The sequence below is a fragment of the Bos indicus genome, chromosome 1, assembly GCF_029378745.1.
Source record: "Bos indicus isolate NIAB-ARS_2022 breed Sahiwal x Tharparkar chromosome 1, NIAB-ARS_B.indTharparkar_mat_pri_1.0, whole genome shotgun sequence".
Lineage (NCBI taxonomy): Eukaryota > Metazoa > Chordata > Mammalia > Artiodactyla > Bovidae > Bos > Bos indicus.
This window is the reverse complement of record NC_091760.1, coordinates 71,963,617-71,984,994: the sequence shown is the minus strand read 5'-3', so window position 1 is coordinate 71,984,994 and position 21,378 is coordinate 71,963,617. Positions and strand designations below refer to the sequence as shown.

Here is a 21,378-nt window from a genome sequence, read left to right as displayed (position 1 = left end):
GAACAAATAAAGACTGGAGGAAGATTATACTGGCTATCTCTTCAGTTTTAGACATGTTAGATTTGAGGTGAATGTAAGAAATCTAAGTGGATCATAATGGTGGATACACAAATCAGGAACTCTAAAAAGAGAACAACACAGAAATTCCACTTTAAGTCATCATCTGATAGTAACCAAAGCTACAGAAAATGCTAAACTCACCAAGGAAAATTTGTAAAACACAGAAGAGAATGCACAGTAGGGTAGTGTCCTGAGGAACTGTAGGACGTAAGAGTTGAGGAAAAGGAAGAAGCTACTTTGCAAAGGAAAGTAAGAAGGAATGATTAGGGAAATAAAGTGGAAAATCAGGTAAGTGTGGTGCCCAGAAAGCTAGGGAAAGTTTCTAGAAAGAGGGAAATGGTCAGTCAAAGGCTATTGAGAGGTCAAGCAAGATAAGGATTAAAAAGTGTCCAGCTGATTCTCATGACATTCACAAGAGGAATTTTAGTAGAATGGAGAGGACAAAAGTCAAGATGGAGTAAAGAAAACAATACATAAAACTGCTCAAGAACCATAAGCAAATATGAGGGCAGATTTTTAAAAAATGGAGACAGCTGTATGTGTTTAAATACTGATGGAGTACCTTACTTACGGATACAGATGGCAGACTAAAGATGTATTTTACTTTTATTCCCTCCTAAAACCCCATTAAGATGAGAATAAAGAATTTTTTAACTTATCTTTTAAAACTAAAATTGACACACAGTGAAATGCAGATTTTAAGGTTTTTTTTTTTTTTTTTAAAGCACATGGAAGAGAGGAAGTTGGAATGCAGATTGACTTAAAGACCTAAGAAAGTTAAATGTCAAGCTTGCAATGAAAAAAGCAATTCAATTTACATAACAGTGCCTCAAAACAGGTCAGGAATCATCAGCAGCAGGTTCTATAAAAGGGATGTGAACACCATGCTAAAAACAAGGGTATGGATCAATTGTTTAAATACCCTCCTACTCTCCACAAAACCCAGCCAACTGCCCCTCCCCCCAACCTTGCCTTCTAGACTGTAACAGCGCTGACCAACAGAAGTTCTGCAATGATAGAAATATGCTGTATTGGCCCTGTCCCATATGGAAGTCTCTGGAAACATGTGGTTATTGACCACCTGAAACGTGTCTACTGTAACTGAGGAACTAAATATTTAAGGTTACTTAATTTTAATTATTTAAATTTTAATTGCTACATGTGGCTAGTGGCTACCACATTGGATAAGGCAGCTCTGAAAGGAAAACAAAGGGTTCCTGGACTGGACAGCATCTGGTCCAGTTGAGAATGAGGGTATCATACTGAAAATAGTTGAGTTCAATGAGCATAAGTGAATGTTTACACACCGAATGCTAAAACCTCTACGATGTTCCCCAGGTTAGCTACAAGACTGCTGACAGCCCAGTTTATAAGCTCCAAGCCAGAGATTTGAAGATTCTTCTTTGGGAAATCTAAGGAGCCTAAGGAAAAAAAGACAAGGATAACACTGTTGAAGGCTATCCAGTAAGAGTCCAACCAGTGTACCCTAAAATCAATAAATCCCAAGCATGAACTCAGAGTACATGTAGTTAAAATTAAAAGCAACCTCCACAGAGAGTCCCTTAACATTTTTGCTCCTATATTCTCGGCCATGCTGTTGTGTGTTCACCAAATACCAACATTTCTTCTAAGATAAACCAGGAGAATTCCCTGATGGTCAAGTGGTTAGTACTCTGAGTTTTCATTGGTGAGGGCTGGGGTTTAATCCCTGGTCGGGGAACTAAGATCCCACAAGCCATAAGACAAGGCCAAAAAAATAATAAAATAAACAGCACAGCAAATATGGACAGTATATATTAAAAGAGATAAAACACAAACACACAAGGGAAACAAGTGAGCTTTCAACTCTTATTAGATACTCACTGACCCTAGGACAGCCTAAAGTCTGAACAATCCTTAAGAGGCCCAATATTTATTTGTGTTTGCAGTGGAATCACTGTATAGGTTAACTCAACCATCACTAGGAAAAAGTTCTTTCTCCTGTAGTTAGGTGCTTTCCAAGTGGCTCAGTGGTAAAGAGTCCGCCTGCCAATGCAGGAGGCATGGGTGTGATCCCTGGGTTGGGAAGATCCCCTGGAGAAGGAAATGGCAACCCACCCCAGCACTGCCTGGAAATCCCATGGACAGAGGAGCCTGGTGGCTGGCTCCTGGCTACAGTCCATGGGGTCACAAAGAGTTGGATATGACTGATCGACAAAACAAGACAATAATGAGAACAGTTGTGTAGTAAATGAACACGGGGGAGGTTACCTGCTCTTCAAAAATGAGAATGAATGGTGTTGTGGGTTTTTTTTTTCCCTTAAGATTTTTTGATGTGGACCATTCTTTTTAAAGTCTTTCTTGAATTTGTTACAATATTGCTTCTGTATTACACTTTGGTTTTTTGGCCCGGAGACAAGTGGGATCTTAGCTCCGCAACCAGGGATCGTGTTCCCTGTATTGGAAGGTGGAGCATTATCCACCGGACCACCAGGGAAGTCCCAGAATGAATGGCTTATAGTAGGAAATAAGATTAAAAACAAAGCAAAAATAAAAAAATACTTCCCACTGGCATCACAGGACATGAATGAATCATAAAAAGATCAAGACTGAAAACTGAAGATTTGTACATTTCTGATAGGCAATTCAGTCACCACATATAAAGTGGATTAATTCACATATCCAATTCTGGTCTCAAGTCCTTACAGACAGAGAAGACTGCCTCAAGGACCAACAAGTGACTGCCGAACTCCACTTCTCAGAGGGTCTTCAAGCTGCCACTGTCCCATTCCTGCCTTTGCTTCTATGTTAAATCTGTAACACTAGTTTATATTAAAACTGTGAACCCTGGGTTCGCATTTATCCTTTCTAAATACCTCTACTTGGAAAGTGTACTCCGTTAGAATCTGAAATTCAACAATTTTTAGGCTTCAGAATTAAGGAACTTCAGACACAAAATTTTAAAATGTAAAGACTTAGCAACTCAGTTTTTCATCTTAGACACATAGCATACGTCTCTCTAAATTCTGAATGTATAAATTACCTGTTAACATGACTTTTTAAATCAGTGAATTCAGAATGCCCCATGTCATCTAGTTGTAGGAAGTTAACATGCTATAAATAGGGTCATTTTTAGAAAGAAAATAATTCAGCATCTTCCTTTAGATTTGTGACATAGGATCCATTTCTGAATCTACTATTAATATAGCTTTTTCATTGCTTCAGTGATTCTTATTTTATCAAAGAATAATTTGATAATGAATATATCTCCCCAAAAGAGAATGTTCAAATCTAATAATAATAATTATGTCTAATAATCTATTTCTTAAGAATCCTGAAAATATCACTCCCCCACCCCCAGCAAAAGTCACATTTTCACTATAATGAGTAAGAAAAATACATATAAAGCATTGTTACTTCCCCATCAGTTGATCCTTTCTAGACATTTATCAAATTCTTTGAATCAGTGGTACAGTACAATTAATCAAAAAAGAAAAAGGGACTAAAATTCAAGGACCACCTTAAGGCAATCCTGAGAACCTCTAGTTAAATCGGGTGCTTATAAGGCAATTAGAGACGTTACAGGGCTTCTCTAACAGTTCTCAAATTGAATTCCATAGGAAGCTGGCTAGTGATACAAAGAGGTCATGTATACCAGGATGAAGGAGAGGGTGGGAGGACACATGTGGATAGTACAGTGGGTTCATGACAAGCCAGAACAAAAGCAAAATTTTTCTAAATTGGAATTTTTCCACGGTTTATGAAGGCCTGGCATAAAAGTCTAAAAAACTGATTTATAAAGTGACATGACCTTTATATAACTCTCAGAGGTTAAAAGCGTCTGCCCACAGTGTGGGAGACGGGGGTTCGATCCCTGGGTTGGGAAGATCCCCCGGAGAAGGAAATGGCGACCCACTCCAGTATTCTTGCCTGGAGAATCCCATGGATGGAGCCTGGTGGGCTACAGTCCACGGGGTCGCAGAGTCGGACACGACTGAACGACTTCACTTTCACTTTTTTCACCAAAAACAAAAACCCTAAGCAATACTTAGTAAAAAAGTTTTAGTGTAAAATCTATTATTTTCATTAAAGAGCATTAAGGAGTTTAACTGCACAGGGAACTATGAAAACAGGACTACACAGTGAAGTCGCTCAGTCGTGTCCCACTCTTTGCGACCCCGTGGACTGTAGCCCACCAGGCTCCTCCGTCCATGGGATTCTCCAGGCAAGGATACTGGAGTGGGGTGTCATTTCCTTCTCCAGGGGATCTTCCCGACCCAGGGATCAAATCTGGGTCTCCCGCATAGCAGCCATATTCTTTACCATCTGAGCCACCAGGGAAGCCCAAGAAAACCAGAGTAGGTAGCTTATCCCTTCTCTAGGGGATCTTCCCAAGCCAGGGATCAAAGCCAGGTCTCCCGCATTGCAGGCAGACGCTCTACCCTCTGAGCCACCAGGGAAGCCCCAAACTACTAACAAATGACATTTTTTTCCACTTCTGTGCTCTCAGCACTAGAAAACCTGAAACAGTACTATTGATTCAAATAAGGTTATCTGTTAAGGAATAGAAGAGAAACATTAAAAAATTAAAGAGGCATAGGCAACAAACTAACTGAGCACAGCACTTCACCTCTCTAAGCCTGTTTATAAACTGTGATCTACATCTGTATTTTCAAACTATGAATATCACCTGAAAGGCTTGTGAAAAATCACAAATACCGGGCTCCCATTTCAGATCTATTAAGGGAGTGACTGGGCATCAGGGGTTTTAATTCCCCAACTGATATTGATGTCCTGCAGATTTTGGACCACTGGATTAGATGACCCTCAAGGTTCCTTCCGTATCCATGACTCAAAATCCCAAACTGACAATCCTGTGTTCAAAGGAAGGGAAGATTACACTTCATCATGCTCCACTGAGCATATCATGCTCCAATGAGGAAAGGCAAGTATCCTTAATTTGTGAGACAAAGCAATTGTAAGAACAGGTGCTGCTCATTCAAGTCACTAATTCCATCTCCCTTCTCTCCACCCCAAACACTTCTCTAACTTAGGCGCTACTAAACTTCAGAGCCAGGAAACTTCTTCTCTTACCAATATAGAGAAAAGTCTCTCCTCATGTTAACTTGGAACTGTAATGTCCGGCCACTCAAAGGATTCAAGTTCCTGTATTTATTCTCTGAACATTTTTAATTAACATGAAATGTTTCAGAGGCAGAGGGAGAAGTCCTTGGAAACGTGCAAAGAATTCCTTCTAGTGTGGGCCAAGGTGTGAATGAAGCCCTTCCCAGCTTTTTTCCTAGAAAGGACCCACTAACTATCCTAAGAAAGGAGCAAAACTGATTTAGGTCATACCTCATATACTAATAATGTGTAATCAATAAGCATGAGAAGTCTGGGTGACTAGGAGAAATTGATTTCTTTCTAATGCTGCCCAACCCAAAGCAAAGACTATAGTCAGGTTTTAACACACAAGATCCTAGTATCTTCTCTGACACCCTTCCCCACATGAAGCGTAGTTATTCCGGGTAAAAGACATAGCTAAGAACCTACCATTACGTGTTCTGGCTATTCTTAAGCCAAGTTTTTAACCTGATTCCCCAAATATTTTATGATTAACATTCTGCTTTCTTCTCTAAACTAATTTATATAGATAAAAGAAAGTTCCATTTTACATGGGTTAAAATGTTGCATGTTAAATGGGTTAAAAACGTCTACACCAGATTAACGCCAATACCAAATGGCAGACCAGAATTTCAACTCAGTTCTTCTGACTCCAAGTCCAAATCCCATACCTCTGACACCCTCGCTGCATCCCTCCTCCGCAAAAGAGTGGTCACTCTTGTATGACCAAGAGAGGCCATACAGTGGAGCGGAGGTTGATATTACCTAGCATAAACAGGATGGGAAAACAGGCTTCCGACCATCCAAATACTCAGTTGTGCCATACCCGTTTACTAGAATCGGGTCCCAGGAATGTGAAGGATGGAACCAAAGGTATGACGGAAGCAGAGCTGTCCGAACAAAACCCAGGACCGCAGGAGCTGGAGGACTTCTGCTAGCAGCAATTCCTCTCAAAGCTTCCCCCGGCTTCAGGAGGAGTGGCCGGGGGCGCTAGCCCTCTCCGCTTCTGCCTCTTACAGCTCGAACTGGTGAGAAGGAGGGGAGGACACTGGTCCCTCGGGACGAGCTCCTTCCCCGTCCCTAGAAAGGCACAGAAGCGCGGGGGAGAAATCCACTGCCTCTGGTTCGGTGGTAGGGGAAGAGCAGTGCACCAGGCCTCCAGGCCGGGGTGCTGAGCTGGCGCGCACTGACGCGGGAATGGCCAGCCAGCCAGCTCGGTCCGCCAGTCATTCGCCGGATTTGACACCCAGGTTCCCGCTTACCTACGTCCCTTGCTGCCGGCACCTGCCCCGTCGTGGGTCCAGATACTGCGGCAGCTCGGACTGCGGCCCCGCCTTCGCCAGCTTTAGAGGAAGCCTCGTCAGCCAGCAGGAATTCGGCCTGCTTACAGCAGCCACCGCCGCCGAGCTTCCTCCGGATCCGCTGCCGCGACTCCGGCGCTCACTTACACCGTCACCTCCTTCAGTCCTCTTCCGCCTCGGCCCCGCCCGAGCCGTGTGTGGAGGGCGGGGAGCGAGCGAGGGCGGCGCACGCTCCCCGGCCCTCCCGGTAGGCATTTGGTCGCGCCCCGGCACCTCCTTCCTAGCGCAGGAGGGTTGTAGAAACCAGGATCTGAACGTCAGACCGGGTCTGAGGCTTCTTTACATGCTGCTCTCAAGTTTGAAAGGGCTTGGCGGACCACAGCCGCCAAGGGGCTAAGGCAGACCACAGCTACTATACGACCTCTCTCTTCATTAGTCTCTCTTTGGCCAAAAGCGAAAGACACGTTGCTGCTCTGGATGCACTGTGAAGCCTGGCCTAGGTTTTTCATCCCTGGTTTTTCGATGGTGATCTTTCCTCTTGGCATCGCTATGTGCCTCTGTAATCCCTGCTTTGCCTCTCTTCGGCTGAGAACACTCCGCCAGGAGGGAAGAGCCTGGGCTTATTCACCACTATAGCCCGTGCTGCTGCTGCTGCTGCTAAGTCGCTTCAGTCGTGTCCGACTCTGTGAGACCCCATAGACGGCAGCCCACCAGGCTCCCCCGTCCCTGGGATTCTCCAGGCAAGAACACTGGAGTGGGTTGCCATTTCCTCCTCCAATGCATGAAAGTGAAAAGTGAAAGTGAAGTCGCTCAGTCGTGTCCGACTCTTAGCGACCCCATGGACTGCAGCCCACCAGGCCCCTCCGTCCATGGGATTTTCCAGGCAAGAGTACTGGAGTGGGGTGCCATTGCCTTCTCCGACTACAGCCCCAGCCAGCACCAAATAGTGACTGACTTACAGGTGTTTAGTAAGTCTGTGCAATAAACCTAACCGTACGTAACTCGATTGGAATGTACTACCTTTTTCATACATCGCTAGATTCGGTTTTTCATGAATGAGACTGCTTTGTAAATTTCACATATTGTTTTCGTATCACGTTTTATGCTATCCTCGAAACAGAATTTGAGGGGTGTTTTCTACATCCTGAAATAGTTTGTGCAGGACTGGAATAATTTTTCCTTGAATATTCTAAGAACTTGCTGGTAAAACTGCCTGAGACTTTGTTCTAAATTTCATCCAGGGAAAAGGGAAGAACTAGCCCCATGAAATGGATTGGAGAAGAAGGAACAAAAATAAATGTTCTTTGCACCCTTCAAGAACTGCTTGGTCTACATAACTGTATCTAGATGTAATGCATAGAGAGGTGACAAGAATACAAAGAACTGTACGAAGAAGTCCTGAAGACCCAGATAACCACGATGGTGTGGTCACTCACTAGAGCCAGACATCCTGGAGTGTGAAGTCAAGTGGCTTAGGAAGCATGACCACCAATAAAACTAGTGGAGGTGATGGAATTCCAGCTGAGCTATTTAAAATCCTAAAAGATGATGGTGTTATAAAGTGCTGCTCTAGCTATGTCAGCAAATTTGGAAAACCCAGCAGTGGCCACAGGACTCCCCAACTCCAAAGAAGGGCAGTGCCAAAGAAGTTCAAACTACCACAGAGTTGTGCTCACTTCCCATGCTAGTAAGGTTATGCTCAAAATCCTTCAAGCTACACTTCAGCAGTACTTGAATTGAGACTTTCCAGATGTATAAGCTGGATTTAAAAAAGACAGAGGAACCAGAGATCAAATTGCCAACATTCACTGGATCACAGAGAAAGCAAGGGAATTCCAGAAAAACACCTATTTCTGTTTCATTGATTATGCAAAAGTCTTTGACTATGTGGTTCACAACAAACTGGAAAATTCTTAGAGATGGGCATACCAGACCATCTTACCTGTCTCCTGAGAAACCTGTATGCAGGTCAAGAAGCATCAATTAGAACCTTACATGGAATGAATGGTTCAAAATTGGGAAAGGAATACAACACTGTGTATCTCTCACCCTACTTGTATGCAGAGTACTTCATGCGAAATGCTGGGCTGGATGAGCTACAAGCTGGAATCAAGATTGCAGGGAGAAATATCAACAACTTCAGATATGCTGATGACACCACTCTAATGGCAGAAAGTGAAGAGGAACTAAGAGCCTCTTGATGAGGGTGAAGGAGAGTAGAAAAGCTGGCTTAAAACATTAAAAAATGTGAAGTGATGCAATGGCATTCTCTCCCCATGAGAATGTGACTTTGCAGATACTGAGTTTGACTCAAGAACCAAAAGAGTCCGTGCTTCTGAACAGTCAGATTGTTATATATAATTCTTACAGAATAGTGTAAACCTGAGTGCTCAGTCACTCTGTCATGTCTAACTCTTTCTCTTGGCGGACTATAGTCCACCAGGCTCTTCTATGGGATTCTCCAGGCAAGAATACTAGAATGGGTTGCCATTTCCTCCTCCAATGCATGAAAGTGAAGTCGTGTCCGACTCTTAGCGACCCCATGGACTGCAGCCCACCAGGCCCCTCCAACCCTAAGTATCACACGGCAGTGGCAAGAAATCAGTTTTTTGATGCTCAGCATCATCTATCTTCGAGACCAACAGTGGCAGCAATGCCCTTTAGAGCAAACTCAAGGGCAAAGCAAAACCATGGAAGCCATTTAGTTTGGGCAAGTGGGTCATTTCTGCTCCTGCTCTGGATGGCTGCCTTGCCTCAGCTAAGCTAAACCAGTCACTCCATAAAGAAGTCATAGCAGCTACTTGTGGTCTTTTCTGACTGATGTATAACTAAATATGTAACAATGCATCTATATTTCAATTGCATTTAAGTTTTCCAAGGTGCAGTGATAAAAGAATTTGTCTGCCAATGCAAGAGACACTGGTTCAATCCCTGGGTTGGGAGAATCTCCTGGAGTAGGCAATGACAACCAGGTAAAGAATCCACCTACAATGTAAACAATTACACGTTCCTTCAAAATCAGCTATCCAGGAGCTTCCCAGGTGGTGCTAGTGGTAAAGAACCAGCCTTCCAATGCAGGAAACATAATGAGATTCGGGTTTGATCCTCGAGTCTGGAAGATTGATCCCCTGGAGGAGGACCTGACAACCCACTCCAGCATTCTTGCATGGAGAATCCCGTGGATGGAGGAGCCTGGTGGGCTATAGTCCATGGGGTAACAGAGTTGGACACGGCTAAAGCAACTTAGCATGTATGCAAGGACTTCTCCAGTGGTTCAGTGACTAGGAATCTGCCTTGCAATGCAGGGGACACAGGTTTTACCCCTGGTTGGAGAACTAAGATCCCTCATGCCACAACTACTGAGCTCATGCACCACAGCTAGAGAAACTGGGCACTGCAATGAAAGATCCCACATGACCCAACAAAGACCTGACACAGCCAAATAAATTTTTTAGAAAATCAGCTATCTATACAACTGAAGTAAGGCCTACTGAGCTGAAAGTTGTTTCAAGTTAACTCCCTAGGAGTTGATGGGAAAGGCTGAAATTCCAGCTGGGTAATTACTGAGCAAAATAGCCTCTCTGACCCTTTCTCTTCTGAAAATGAGTTTTTTAGTATCAATGGAGACAAAGATGTGAAAGGGGATGCCATACACTGAATGTTTTTGTCTCCCCTAAAATTCATAGGTTGAGACAACTCCCAATATGACTGTATGAAGAGGTGGGGCCTTTGGGAGATGATTAGGTCATGAGGGTGCCCTTGTAAGAGAGACCCCAAGGAGTACCTTTGCCTCGTCCACCATATGAGGACAGAGTGAGAAGCAAAGCTATACATTAGGAAGAGGGACCCCACCAGATACCAAATCTCTGGCACCTTGATCTTGGACTTCCAGCCTGCAGAACTGTGAGAAATAAGCTTGTTTATAAGCCACTCAGTATATGATACTCCATTATAGCAGCACAAACAGACTAAGAAGAGTTATAAAAAACTGAAATTGTGCATTTTCACATGCAAGCTATGGTGGCTACTGCTGTGTACACCCATTTCCCCTTTATTATCAAGTCTGCTTTTGTGTGGGAAGCAACAGCTTCTTAAAACACTCTTCCCCAGAATCTCTTGCAGCTAGGAGATGCCAAATAAGAGTTATGGCCAATGAGACAGAAGCTAAGGGTTTCTGGGAACATGTACTTTACTGACATAGACACTACTCCTTCCTGCTTTCCCCTTGCCTTCTGCCCATGTTTCTTCTTCCTGCCTGACGTGAAACTGGAGGTGGAGCAGCCATCTTGCATCTGAGCAGCCAGGCATAAGGATACAGGCCTACATGCAGAGAATGGTAGAGTCAAAATAAGGACAGAGTCCAAGTAGCTGATGGCACTGCTGAACTCCATGAAACACAAACCACCAGTGGACTTTCTTTGTGTGACTTACTTGTTCATTCACTCTTGGGTACCTGTTACTTATAGTAAGATTTACCATAATAGATATATATAAACCAATTCCCAAAGTATGTTTTTTCTTTAAAAAACCCCTTTCAGAAAAATGATTATACAACCTATAAAAGAGTGTATCATATTGCAAGTTGGGCAATACTACAAAATAAGATATGCAATTTCATAGTATCCAAACAGTGACGTACTGGGGCTGTCTTCACATAATACTTGCAATGTAATTTCCTTAAGATGTATTATGCATACATTTTTCAAAAGACGAAGTACAGGGAAAGGGCAGATGGCTCTGTGCAGCATTCTCAGTTCATTAGCCCCCTACCTGCTACTGCATTATCATAAAGGACTGTCCAAAGAGTATGGTTTTAAAAAGTAATAGATCACACTTATTGAATGCTTAATATCTGCTAAGCACATTCCAAGCATTTTACGTGAAACTAACTCATTTGACCCTAAAAATAAAAATCCCTATGATGTAATAAGCACTTTTTATCACCCAAAACAAATAAAAAGAAAACTATCACTTCACCGTAGCATTTTTAGTACAGTCTACTAATACGGTTACTAATTAAAAGCATAACTGATTCTACCACTGGCAGTAAAATTTAAAATTATACACTCCAATTTTATTTTTATTTAGAAGAAACTCCAAACAAATAACTGTATGATGAAACCAAGTTTAAAAAAAGCTTTAATAAAGCTCTGTTTTACAGTGCTTAGTGATGGATGAAGAAATGTGCAGCAAGAAATACTCAAGTACTTAGATTTGTGTCAAGACCAGCGTCACCTGTGCTTTGTCGTTAAAATAAATATTGAAACAGGACACACAGTGGGGAATATCAGTAGTAAAATAAGCATATACGAAAGGAAGTGGAGAAGTATTAATATTTGATTGGCTGACAACACAAGTTATATGAAATTGGCTGATCCATGTAGCACCCAACAGCCCATGGCCTAAGTTTATTTTTCAATGATGTCTTGGTTTTCAAACATACCCCAAAAGATCTACACATGAACAAAAGAAAAGGTAAAATATTTACATACTTTTCATATAATCAAGAAGAGTGTAATGAAAATTGTAGCAACGTCTATAGTAAAAAGTCAAATGGTTAAAGTTTTTTTTTTTAGAGTTTATTGAAAAACAAAGCTCTTCAACAAAGTTACTAGCAGCAAAATTTATAGTATCCTAAAGAATAAGGAATACTGAATGTGATCAAGATGTCTTCTAGCTTCAACCACAAAACTCCTTAAAGATTTTAAAGACAATATATTAATCAGAATCAGATTGTACTGTTAGATAGTCTTTAATCTTATGGCCCAGATCAAATAGTTTTTGAAAATGGTGCACTTCTGTTTTTAAATATAGGAGAAGTCAGGGTAAAGTAGTTAAAAAATTGAGAGAAACATTTTTTTGGGCAATGCATTCATAGCAACACTATGTATCTACAGATCGAAAAATGAAAGACAAGAATGTATTTGGTACTGTTACTCCATTTTGACTGTTAAAAAAGGGGGGATGGGCAGCACAAGGGTAAATTTTTTCACCTGTTACAGAACATACACTGGGATCTGTGGATAAAAAATAATGAGATCTTTTTTAAACAAGTATACCAGAAATTATACATCCACATGAGTGTTTTTCCTTTCAAAATAATCAACTTGGGTTACAAATTTATACAAAGGCTATCAATATATACTGAACATATTCTGTTTTCTGTAGACAATCTTTTTAGTCTTTTCCTCTAACCAAAAACTAAGATGCATAGGTTAAAATGTTATAATCACTGTGACAGGCTATATAAATCTCTTTAAAAAAAAGAGGTACTCATCAACTCTTAATTTCTGACTAAGAATTAATGCCATTTTTAAGGCCGAGCTGGCTCTCCTCTATCACTCTGCACATTCCTAGCTAAGTCTTTCTCCTCTAGGTGCCCATGTTAATATGCTCAAGAACAGAAACACATTTCAGAGCTAAAAATTATTAGCAGGGCAAATCTATTACTCAAATGTACACTGCAAATTAAGTTCTGAAGAAATTTTTAAGAATTTGCTCTTTTTATCCTTATCACTCTTCCTTCACAAATACTAAGTTTACCAAGAGCTGTTTGCATCTTTTATATTCAGTGTTGAAAACATAATCCTACTGATTAAAAGCTTACCAAAGCTACACCTACATCACATTCTGAACCTTAGCCTCAAGTAAGTATCTAGTCACAACATTTTTAAAAATCGATGAATGAAAGTCCTCTACTTTGTACAAAGGAAGACTGATAATGAGTGGAATCATGGAAATCCTCAAATACACCAGTAAGCACATTAGTTACCTGTCGAGGAAAGTCATCTTTTTGATGTTTTGAGAATATTTCAAATTCAGTGATTCTGAGACACTGGTAAGGGTAGTTTCAAAGACATGCTGATGGTAGCTACAACATGATAATGAAGAGAAACAACAAGTCTGGTCTCCTCTTTCCAGCATGCCTTTTTTTGCTGAGGGTTAGACAGAACAGAAGGACAAGTAAAAGGCACAGCAGAGTTAGGATCAAAGTGGCTTGGAGACCTAGGAGGTGGCAGAATACTGACAACGGGTCCCTGGTGAGGCTGGTCGCCAAGAGGAAAAACATCTTTCACTGAGACCAAAAGGAAGACAAAGACAAAACCCCCCAGAATTTTGGCTGTAAGGGAGAAGTTAAGTGTTGAGATGGTGAGATAAAAGGGTTGGGAGTCAGGTGATAGACAGTTTGGAGAAAAAAAGAGAAAGGGAAAAAAAAAAAAAAGACCTAGGAGTGAAATGAATGAGCAGTGGGCAGCACCAAGAGTCCCACTGAGAATTAAGAAAAATCAATGTGAAATGTTTAGTGCAGTTCCAGACAGTGTTATATTTAAGAGTAAACAATTCCAGAGATAATTAAAAAAAAAAAAAACCTCTAAAAAAAAAGACCTATTTTGGCTTGAATATTTGTGTCTGCCCCTGAATTCATATACTGAAGCCCTAGCCCATACTGTATTGAAATTTGGAGATGGAGGTCTTTGGGGAGGTCACTCAAGTTAGATGAGGTCATGAGGGTGAGATCTTATGATGAGATTAGTGTTCTTATAAGAAGAGAGAGACTTGTCTTTCCAAGTGTATATACACAGAATGGGGTTCAGGGAGCACACAGCAAAATGATGGCCACCTACAGGGCAAAAAGCCTCACAATGAAACTTACTTTGCCAGCATCTTGATCTTCAACTTTCAAGTCTCTGGGACTGTGAGAAATAAATTTCTGCTGTTGAAGCCACTCAGTATATGATATTTTGTTATGGCAATCTGAGGTAAGGAAAAACTCTTTAATACACCGGGGGAGGATACTGGATTTATGAAACAAGACCAGAAACCTATAAAAAGATCAGAAAGGAAGAATGACCTTTTAGAAATTAAAAACAGGAGGGAGCTCCCTGGCCCTCTAGTGGTTAGAACTTGGTGCTTTTATTGCCATGGCGAGGATCAGCCCTCTTTGGAGAACTAAAAAAAATCTCACAAGCAGCACAGTGTGGGTGGAAAAAAAATTAAAACAAGAAGCAACAGGTGATATATGTTCAAAAAAGGGTCAGAGATAAAATCAAGGAAATTCTCCCAGAAAGTTAAAAACAGAAGGCAAAGGGAAAGAAAGCAGGAGAGAAAGATAAGAAAAACAGGAGATTAATGCTGGAATGCCAGAAGGAAATAACACAGAGAAAATGTGGCAATTATTAAAGAAATAATATAAGAATTCACCAGAACTGAAGGAAATTAGTCTTTATCAACAAGGCCCGCCAAAAGCTAAACATACAGACCCTCTCCGAGGTTTCAAGGTAAATTTTCAGAACAAAAACTCCAGAGAGGCAGAAAAATGAGTTACATAAAAAGATGTTATCAGAAATGGCAGGTTTTACAGATAAAGTAGGGACTTCAAAATTCTCTAGGAAGATGATTTCCAACCTGAAATCCTGTATTATCGATTAAATCTGAGACATTTTCAGACTTGCATGCAAGGTCTTAAAAATCTTAACCAATATGCACCCTTCCTCAGGACACTAATGAAAGATGTACTTCTCCAAAATGAAGAACAAACCAAGCAAGAGGAAAACAAAAATTCTAAATTCAGTCGAAAAGTGAAACAGTCTCAGATGCCAGAGGGCAGAAGGCCTGGAAAGCAAGAGACCAAACTGAAGCCCTAATCAGAAAAAGGAACAGTCCTTATCCGAGACATTTAATTGCATAGAAAACAGCCTTCAGAGGGCTTTTGCGATGAGTCTGGAAAAACTTAGTGATGGGAACATAGAAGCTTTCAAAGGAAATGAAAGACAAGATTGACAATAAGAAAAGCAAAAAGTTGAACAAGAAATGACATATGGTGATGATAAATTACTCAAATGATCAACACTCCCACATAGTATTAAGTTAAAAACTGACCACTAATCAAATTTTGCCACCCTTCTTAATTGGGAGAGTATAGGGAGTAAAAATGGGAAAATGGCATGGTAATCAAATTCCCAACTGTAATAGTAGGAAGCTTCTAGAAGAAATATCAAAAAATACCAGTGTAAGTATATAATTTAGAAATCTGAAAATTAATGCATGCTAAAACCAGTTCAAAGTTAAAAGCAGATGCCTCTGTGGAGCAGGACTCTGCAGTGAGGAAGCTAACAGCTGAGGACTGGCACTGTTTATTACGACTCCTTAAAGATTATCTATGCATATTATTTTGCTAAAAACCTAAAAAAAAAAGAGGCTTAAAAAAGACCTTTCCCTTCATTGTTCTACTCCTCGTCCTCCTCGTCAAAAGATAAAGCTTGTTTAAAAATGATTTGCATAAAAAATAATTCTCTAATTTTAAAAAGTCGCAAATTTCAAAATAGTAGTAAAGCATGTATCAAGCTCCTACAAATAGTGCTTTTCAATCAAATCAATCACCCAGGCATTTTTAAACTTTTCCTAGACAAACGTTTTGAGCATTTGCCATAGTTAAAGAAATACAGATGTCAGAATAGCACTAAGAAGTTTTATAGTGTAACAAATATATTTTAAGCAGTCATTGCCTACATCCTCATACTTTTTTACATACAATTTTGTTTTTTCATCCTGAACTCTATAATGCATCTGTTCTCCATGTTAGGATATCCAACATTCAAATTAAATGTGTATAACGAAATGATGCCTTTGAACACTGCATGTTTCATTTTGAATAAATTTATTCTGAACCTGATTTAGAAGAGGGAAGGCTCATGCTTATTACTCAATGATTTCTGAAAATCTTTCTAATTTGGAGCTCTGTAATACATTCATAGTGCTGTGACACGTTTAAAAAATAGTCATCCTTAAAAATACTAGGATGTTCTTTGAAAACCTATTACATATATTCTTTTAAGCTACTCTGATCTTAAGAAAGAATTAAAGTTTAGGAAAAGGGAAAATGAACATTAAAAAGTTTATTTCTAGCCCTGAAAGAACAAAATTATTGAACAAGGTCATCAAATACAGCAGTTAATGTCAATGTAACAATTAAATAATTGAATGGGATTAAATTAAAAATAAGTCAATATAAAATTTGAAGACAAAACAGAAAACAAGTTACTTTCACTTAATTCCATTTCTAGCTACAAAAAAAAAAAAAAACCCCCACAAGACATTCCTACCAAAGATGTTCAAAGTTAATTCTCTGCTTAACACAGAATGAAAGTATGCTTGACAAAATTATCATACATTTTTTCTCTCCATTTGGCAACATTCTAGAATTGTGAGTGAGAAAGACTTCAGTTCTCTCAAGGCCAGGCCGGTGCTCAGTTCTCCTTTGTAATCCTCACAATATTTACCATGGCGTCTTTGTCAGTGTGGTCAATAAATGTGTTAGTGAGAAATAAAATCCGTGTGTGTATTTTCTTTTTCCCTTTCTTACACATACTCATACACCTGTGGGGAAAAACTGATTTTAACTGTTCCTCTATTGTGGGAGCAGTTGAGACAAGGAAGACAATCTGCTTTTTATATTACCATGAATTTCAGTATAAAAAACCTCAAAGAAGTTGAGGACTTCAGCTATATTCTATAATGATTTTAGACATTTCACTTGATATGAATCTCAGTATGTTTTTAAATTTTTAGACTAAAAAACTAATGCAAAAATTTTAAGCACCCATCTTGTTCTAATTAGAGCCACTGTCTGATCGGATCTAGAATTACTCCAAACTAGAATACAGTATATATAAACAAATATGCATTTATGTGAGCCCTACAAAGAAATACTCATAGGTAGTTTTAAATTGCTCATTAAAGGCACAGGGTCATTTAGGACTGTGGTAACATCTAGATACATCTTAAGCAGCTTAATATTTATATATTGAGGGAAAGAGAATTTATATTACGTGCCAGGCACTCAACACATAAAGACAGTTGTGTTAGCCTTAGTTTCTGATGCTAGCACAATCAGTCTACTTGTTTTTTACTATTCTAGGTAGAATAAAATATTCAATATTTTCATGGTTTCCCAGATTTAACTGTCCCTAAAAGCAGCAAAAGGAACAGGAAGAAAAGGAAACTTTTAGACTGCCAGAGAGTCTGAAATATAATAAATACTATAGTAATATTGTCTTAACAACAAAAGAAGACTACTAAGGTAATTTTTAGATTTAAACGAGAATTTTCATTCTAAAGTAATGACAAAAAGGGTAAATACAAAAGGCAGTTATTAAGAAAAAACCGTGAATCTTGATTCAGATGTAATTTTTCTTGCAACAAGATGTGAACATTTTAATTTAAAATTAATAAATCACAATTCTGTATTGCTTTTAGGATTATTCAAAAATGACACAGTTCAGAATTAACCAAAGTATATTTCTATTACAAGTTAGTTTATCCAAGTAAGTAAAGAATAAACCACAGTGTAGCTCCCTTAGCCTAGGAGTCAGGTTTTAATGACAAAGTCCGTTGCCAGCAATGGACATGCAGGTAACCATTAGAGAAGTTGTAAATACAAACCCAAACTGCTTTTATAAACTGAAAAGATCTTTGTTGAGTCACAGGCAAAAAAACGGGGCACTGGCACTGCATCCAATTAATATGGTCTTTATGATTTATGTATACAAGTGCCTTCTAGAGTGGTCATGAGGATCACAGTCTTGTGTCATTTAGTTGGTTTTCTATTTCACTGGTAGCATCTTCTTTATTATAATCCATCCAGACAGCTATTTACAAAGAATGTCCAAATCTGGAACTCAAGAGACACTGTAGCTTTCCACCAGATAAACCAGCTTTTTCTGTAATTTAGTAATAGCTGTAGAAGGCCAATAAAATCCAGAGAAAAATAAAATCAACAATCAAACTGAAAACAGAGACCATTAAGTGCTTTAGATACAAATTCCATGAATTATTTTACTTGTTTTTGTATAACCTTCCAACATTGCATTACCAATTAAAAAAAAAAAAAAAAAAAACAACCACCAGCCATTTCTATCCTTACACCTATATCTTAACACAAATATGGTGGGAATGACAGGAAATAAAACTCTATCAGTTCTCCTAATGCACTTCAAAACATCAAAATTATTTTTATTCACAATTCATACTATTGCAGGATGGCAAGTAGGTGTGAAGTCAATTATGAGAGAATGGTGGGAATAAAAAGCCAGAACCAAACCACAGATTTTTCTCTTTTACATGGCTCTTGCCATGTCAGAAGGGAAATACTGCCTTCAGAAGTCAAACAATTGAAATGACCAGCAAAGAAGAGGACAGGAGAGGAAGGGAGAAGAGTGGGCACTCTAATAATTAATGCTACAGGTCACAGACCTTTTTTAAATCTTTAAAATAAAAACAGTATTGTTATTAACAAGCACATTTCATTATTCCTTCTTTCTCCAGTTTTTTACATGAATATTATTTACTTATTTGAAAAAAATCAAAAGTAACTCAACATCTCACATGACCCATGAATTTACTAAGAAGTACTTTGTCACTTAAGTTCTCACAGACAGTAGAATGCTGATAATGGGTTGGGAACAATGTTTATCACAAATCTCTACAGTTTACTGGTCAGAAGCTGCATCTCTAAGTAACTAATATTTCTCTTCCATGAATATAATCTTATCTAATTATTTTAGAGCTCACCAAGGTTCAAGTCTCTCACTTTGTCTCTGTTAACTCCAAATATTTTTCACCTTTAAATGGAAAAAAATAGTTAAGTTTTAAATTTTAAAATTCAATGGTTATTATATTATTTGCCATGGGAAGGGAGAGGGAGGAGTAGGGTGAGAGAGGGTTAATTAAAAAACAAACAAACTAGCTAAACTTACAACATATACAGAAACTTATTTCCAAAATGAAGGGGGGAAAAAAGAGGGAAGAGGAAAGCAGTGGCACAAAGTCCTAAAGCAGAGTCTGAGGACACAGGAAAGAAAAAAAAAACCCTCTAAGAAAGTATAGTCAATGGGATTCTTTTTTTTGTTTCAATGATTTAGTTATAAATATAGATTATTAGTCTTCTCTCTATACATGTAACAAATGCCAAACAACTCACTACCATGAAATTTCTAAAATTGACTCTTTCACATTTGCTAAAAAAAGGTAAAAATCACATACTTTTCTTCCCTTCAGCTCAAATTCTAAACTGAAATATTACATGTAACGATAGCTAGTTCTAACTTCCATACAAAGTTAAACCATACTGAGTTCCTTTGCCAATATAAGGAGCTACATAATTTCCATCACACTTGCCTCCAATTTAGGCATAAGAAACACTTCTCAAAGCAATTCAAAAGGAGAAAGTCAAGGAAAAAGAAAGCTATGAAGAAGAGAGAAAAGAAGACTAGCAGATAAAACAAATACTCTGAAAAACTCAAATCTGCCATTCAAGTATTGAAAACACCCCAAAAGGGAAAATGAATGGGATCTATTATAATGATATCAGAAAAATAAAATGCAAATCTCAAGCATGATAAATGGCCCTGACGGGCTTTCTGCACAAAGACGTAAGGCTAGTGATTCAGTCCACAGTTCCTTTTGGACCCTAAAGTTGTCATTCTGTTTTGCAATTTTTTCTTGGTTGTCTTCAGGAAGTAGTAGTTTATTTTTTTTTTCTCCAGGTTATGCAGACCATTTCTTTAAACCCCAAAAGAATAATAATTTTCATATATTAAAAGACTTCTTTTAGAAAATGGAAAAAAGAATATGAGGCCGCGGCAATGATGTTAACGGTTACTCTTCATTGCTTCTTTAGCTGCCATAATCAGTGGTGTCAAGCTGGATAATGGCTTGGCCAGTTTCAGGAAGGGATGCTGCCAGAAAGAGCAGAACAAAATGAATGTGTAAATGTCACAAGTTTAGAAGCTAAATATTTTTTTTCAAGTAAGCCCTGAAGACTATTTTATAGATCATAATTTATTTAACAAATATTTCAACACCTATATAAAAATCAACATAATACATCACTTTTATGGTTGAAAGTGAATTCTTTTTAGTTCTTCCAGTACTACAAAAACTCAGTTAAATGATTCAGATACCCATGACTGCAATGAACTGGTGTGAAAACTGGTAATATGTAAAAACTCATATTTCTATTCCAGTGTTATGGATATTTTATTCCCAGCAGATAAAATCCGAAAATGCAGCAGCTGCCATGCTGCTGGTGATGAAAGCACAGTGAAATATACTTATTAACCCTATGAAAACTTTCTGGGACTATTCAAAAAAGACAACTTTTCCCCCAAATAGTATTATTTCCAAACTCACCTGTAACAATTCTCTGGCTGAACCCCTTTTCTCCACATCCATCTCCAAACATCGATTTAAGAAATCCCGAAATATTGGGGAAAGCTTCTCTGGATTCTGAAGTTCTGGGGTTCCATTAGTTGCTATCAGGTACAAGGCCTAAAAACACAAGAATAATTTTGACATACTTGAGACAGTTCAACGAAGTGAGAGAGTACTTTAAAAGTTACTTAAAGACAACTGCCATACACACTAATGTTCTTATTTCTACCCATTTTGGTTAAATATTTTTAACTTTATATTTAGACGTTATATTTCCCTGACTTCTTTTTCAAAATTATCTTCATCCTTTTCTTGTTTTTTGGATTACAAATGCACATTGGCAAAGAAAAACCTACTATAATACATAAGGGTATAAAGAAAAATGACTACAATTTTACAATTAACAAATAGTATCTCATTTATCTTTCTTAAGATTTTTTCCCCAAGTTATACAACAGTTTAAAACAATGAAATTTGTTGAAATCTTTTCTAAAAAATTTTAAACTAGCTACATCTATATAACTATAGATAAACAGATGGAACACAGGATTTTTAAAGCAGTGAAAATACTCTTTAAGATACTTTAATAAAGGACACATTATTCAGTATACATTTGTTCAAATCCATAGGATATATGACATCAAGAGCAAACCCTAATATAAATTATGGAATCTGTAAGATAATGATGTGTGAATTTTAGGCC

The 21,378-nt window shown here is 38.7% G+C and overlaps 2 protein-coding genes across 3 annotated transcripts in view; both read right to left on the bottom strand.

Moving 5' to 3' along the window:
* The window catches only part of SENP5 (SUMO specific peptidase 5), a 47,685-nt gene extending 41,039 nt beyond the window's left edge, over window positions 1-6,646 (bottom strand). For both annotated transcript variants that reach the window (XM_070789244.1, XM_070789251.1), the window contains exon 1: window positions 6,426-6,646. The gene's annotated coding sequence lies outside the window, so the exon portion shown is untranslated. The remainder of the gene's footprint in view (window positions 1-6,425) is intronic.
* Window positions 6,647-16,105: 9,459 nt separating this feature from the next.
* The window catches only part of PAK2 (p21 (RAC1) activated kinase 2), an 88,742-nt gene continuing 83,469 nt past the window's right edge, over window positions 16,106-21,378 (bottom strand). The window contains exons 14-15 of the mRNA XM_070789330.1: window positions 20,655-20,792; window positions 16,106-20,200 (exon numbers count right to left, since the gene is read on the bottom strand). Coding sequence (XP_070645431.1) covers window positions 20,114-20,200; window positions 20,655-20,792 — 225 coding nt within the window. The 3' untranslated portion in view covers window positions 16,106-20,113. The remainder of the gene's footprint in view (window positions 20,201-20,654; window positions 20,793-21,378) is intronic.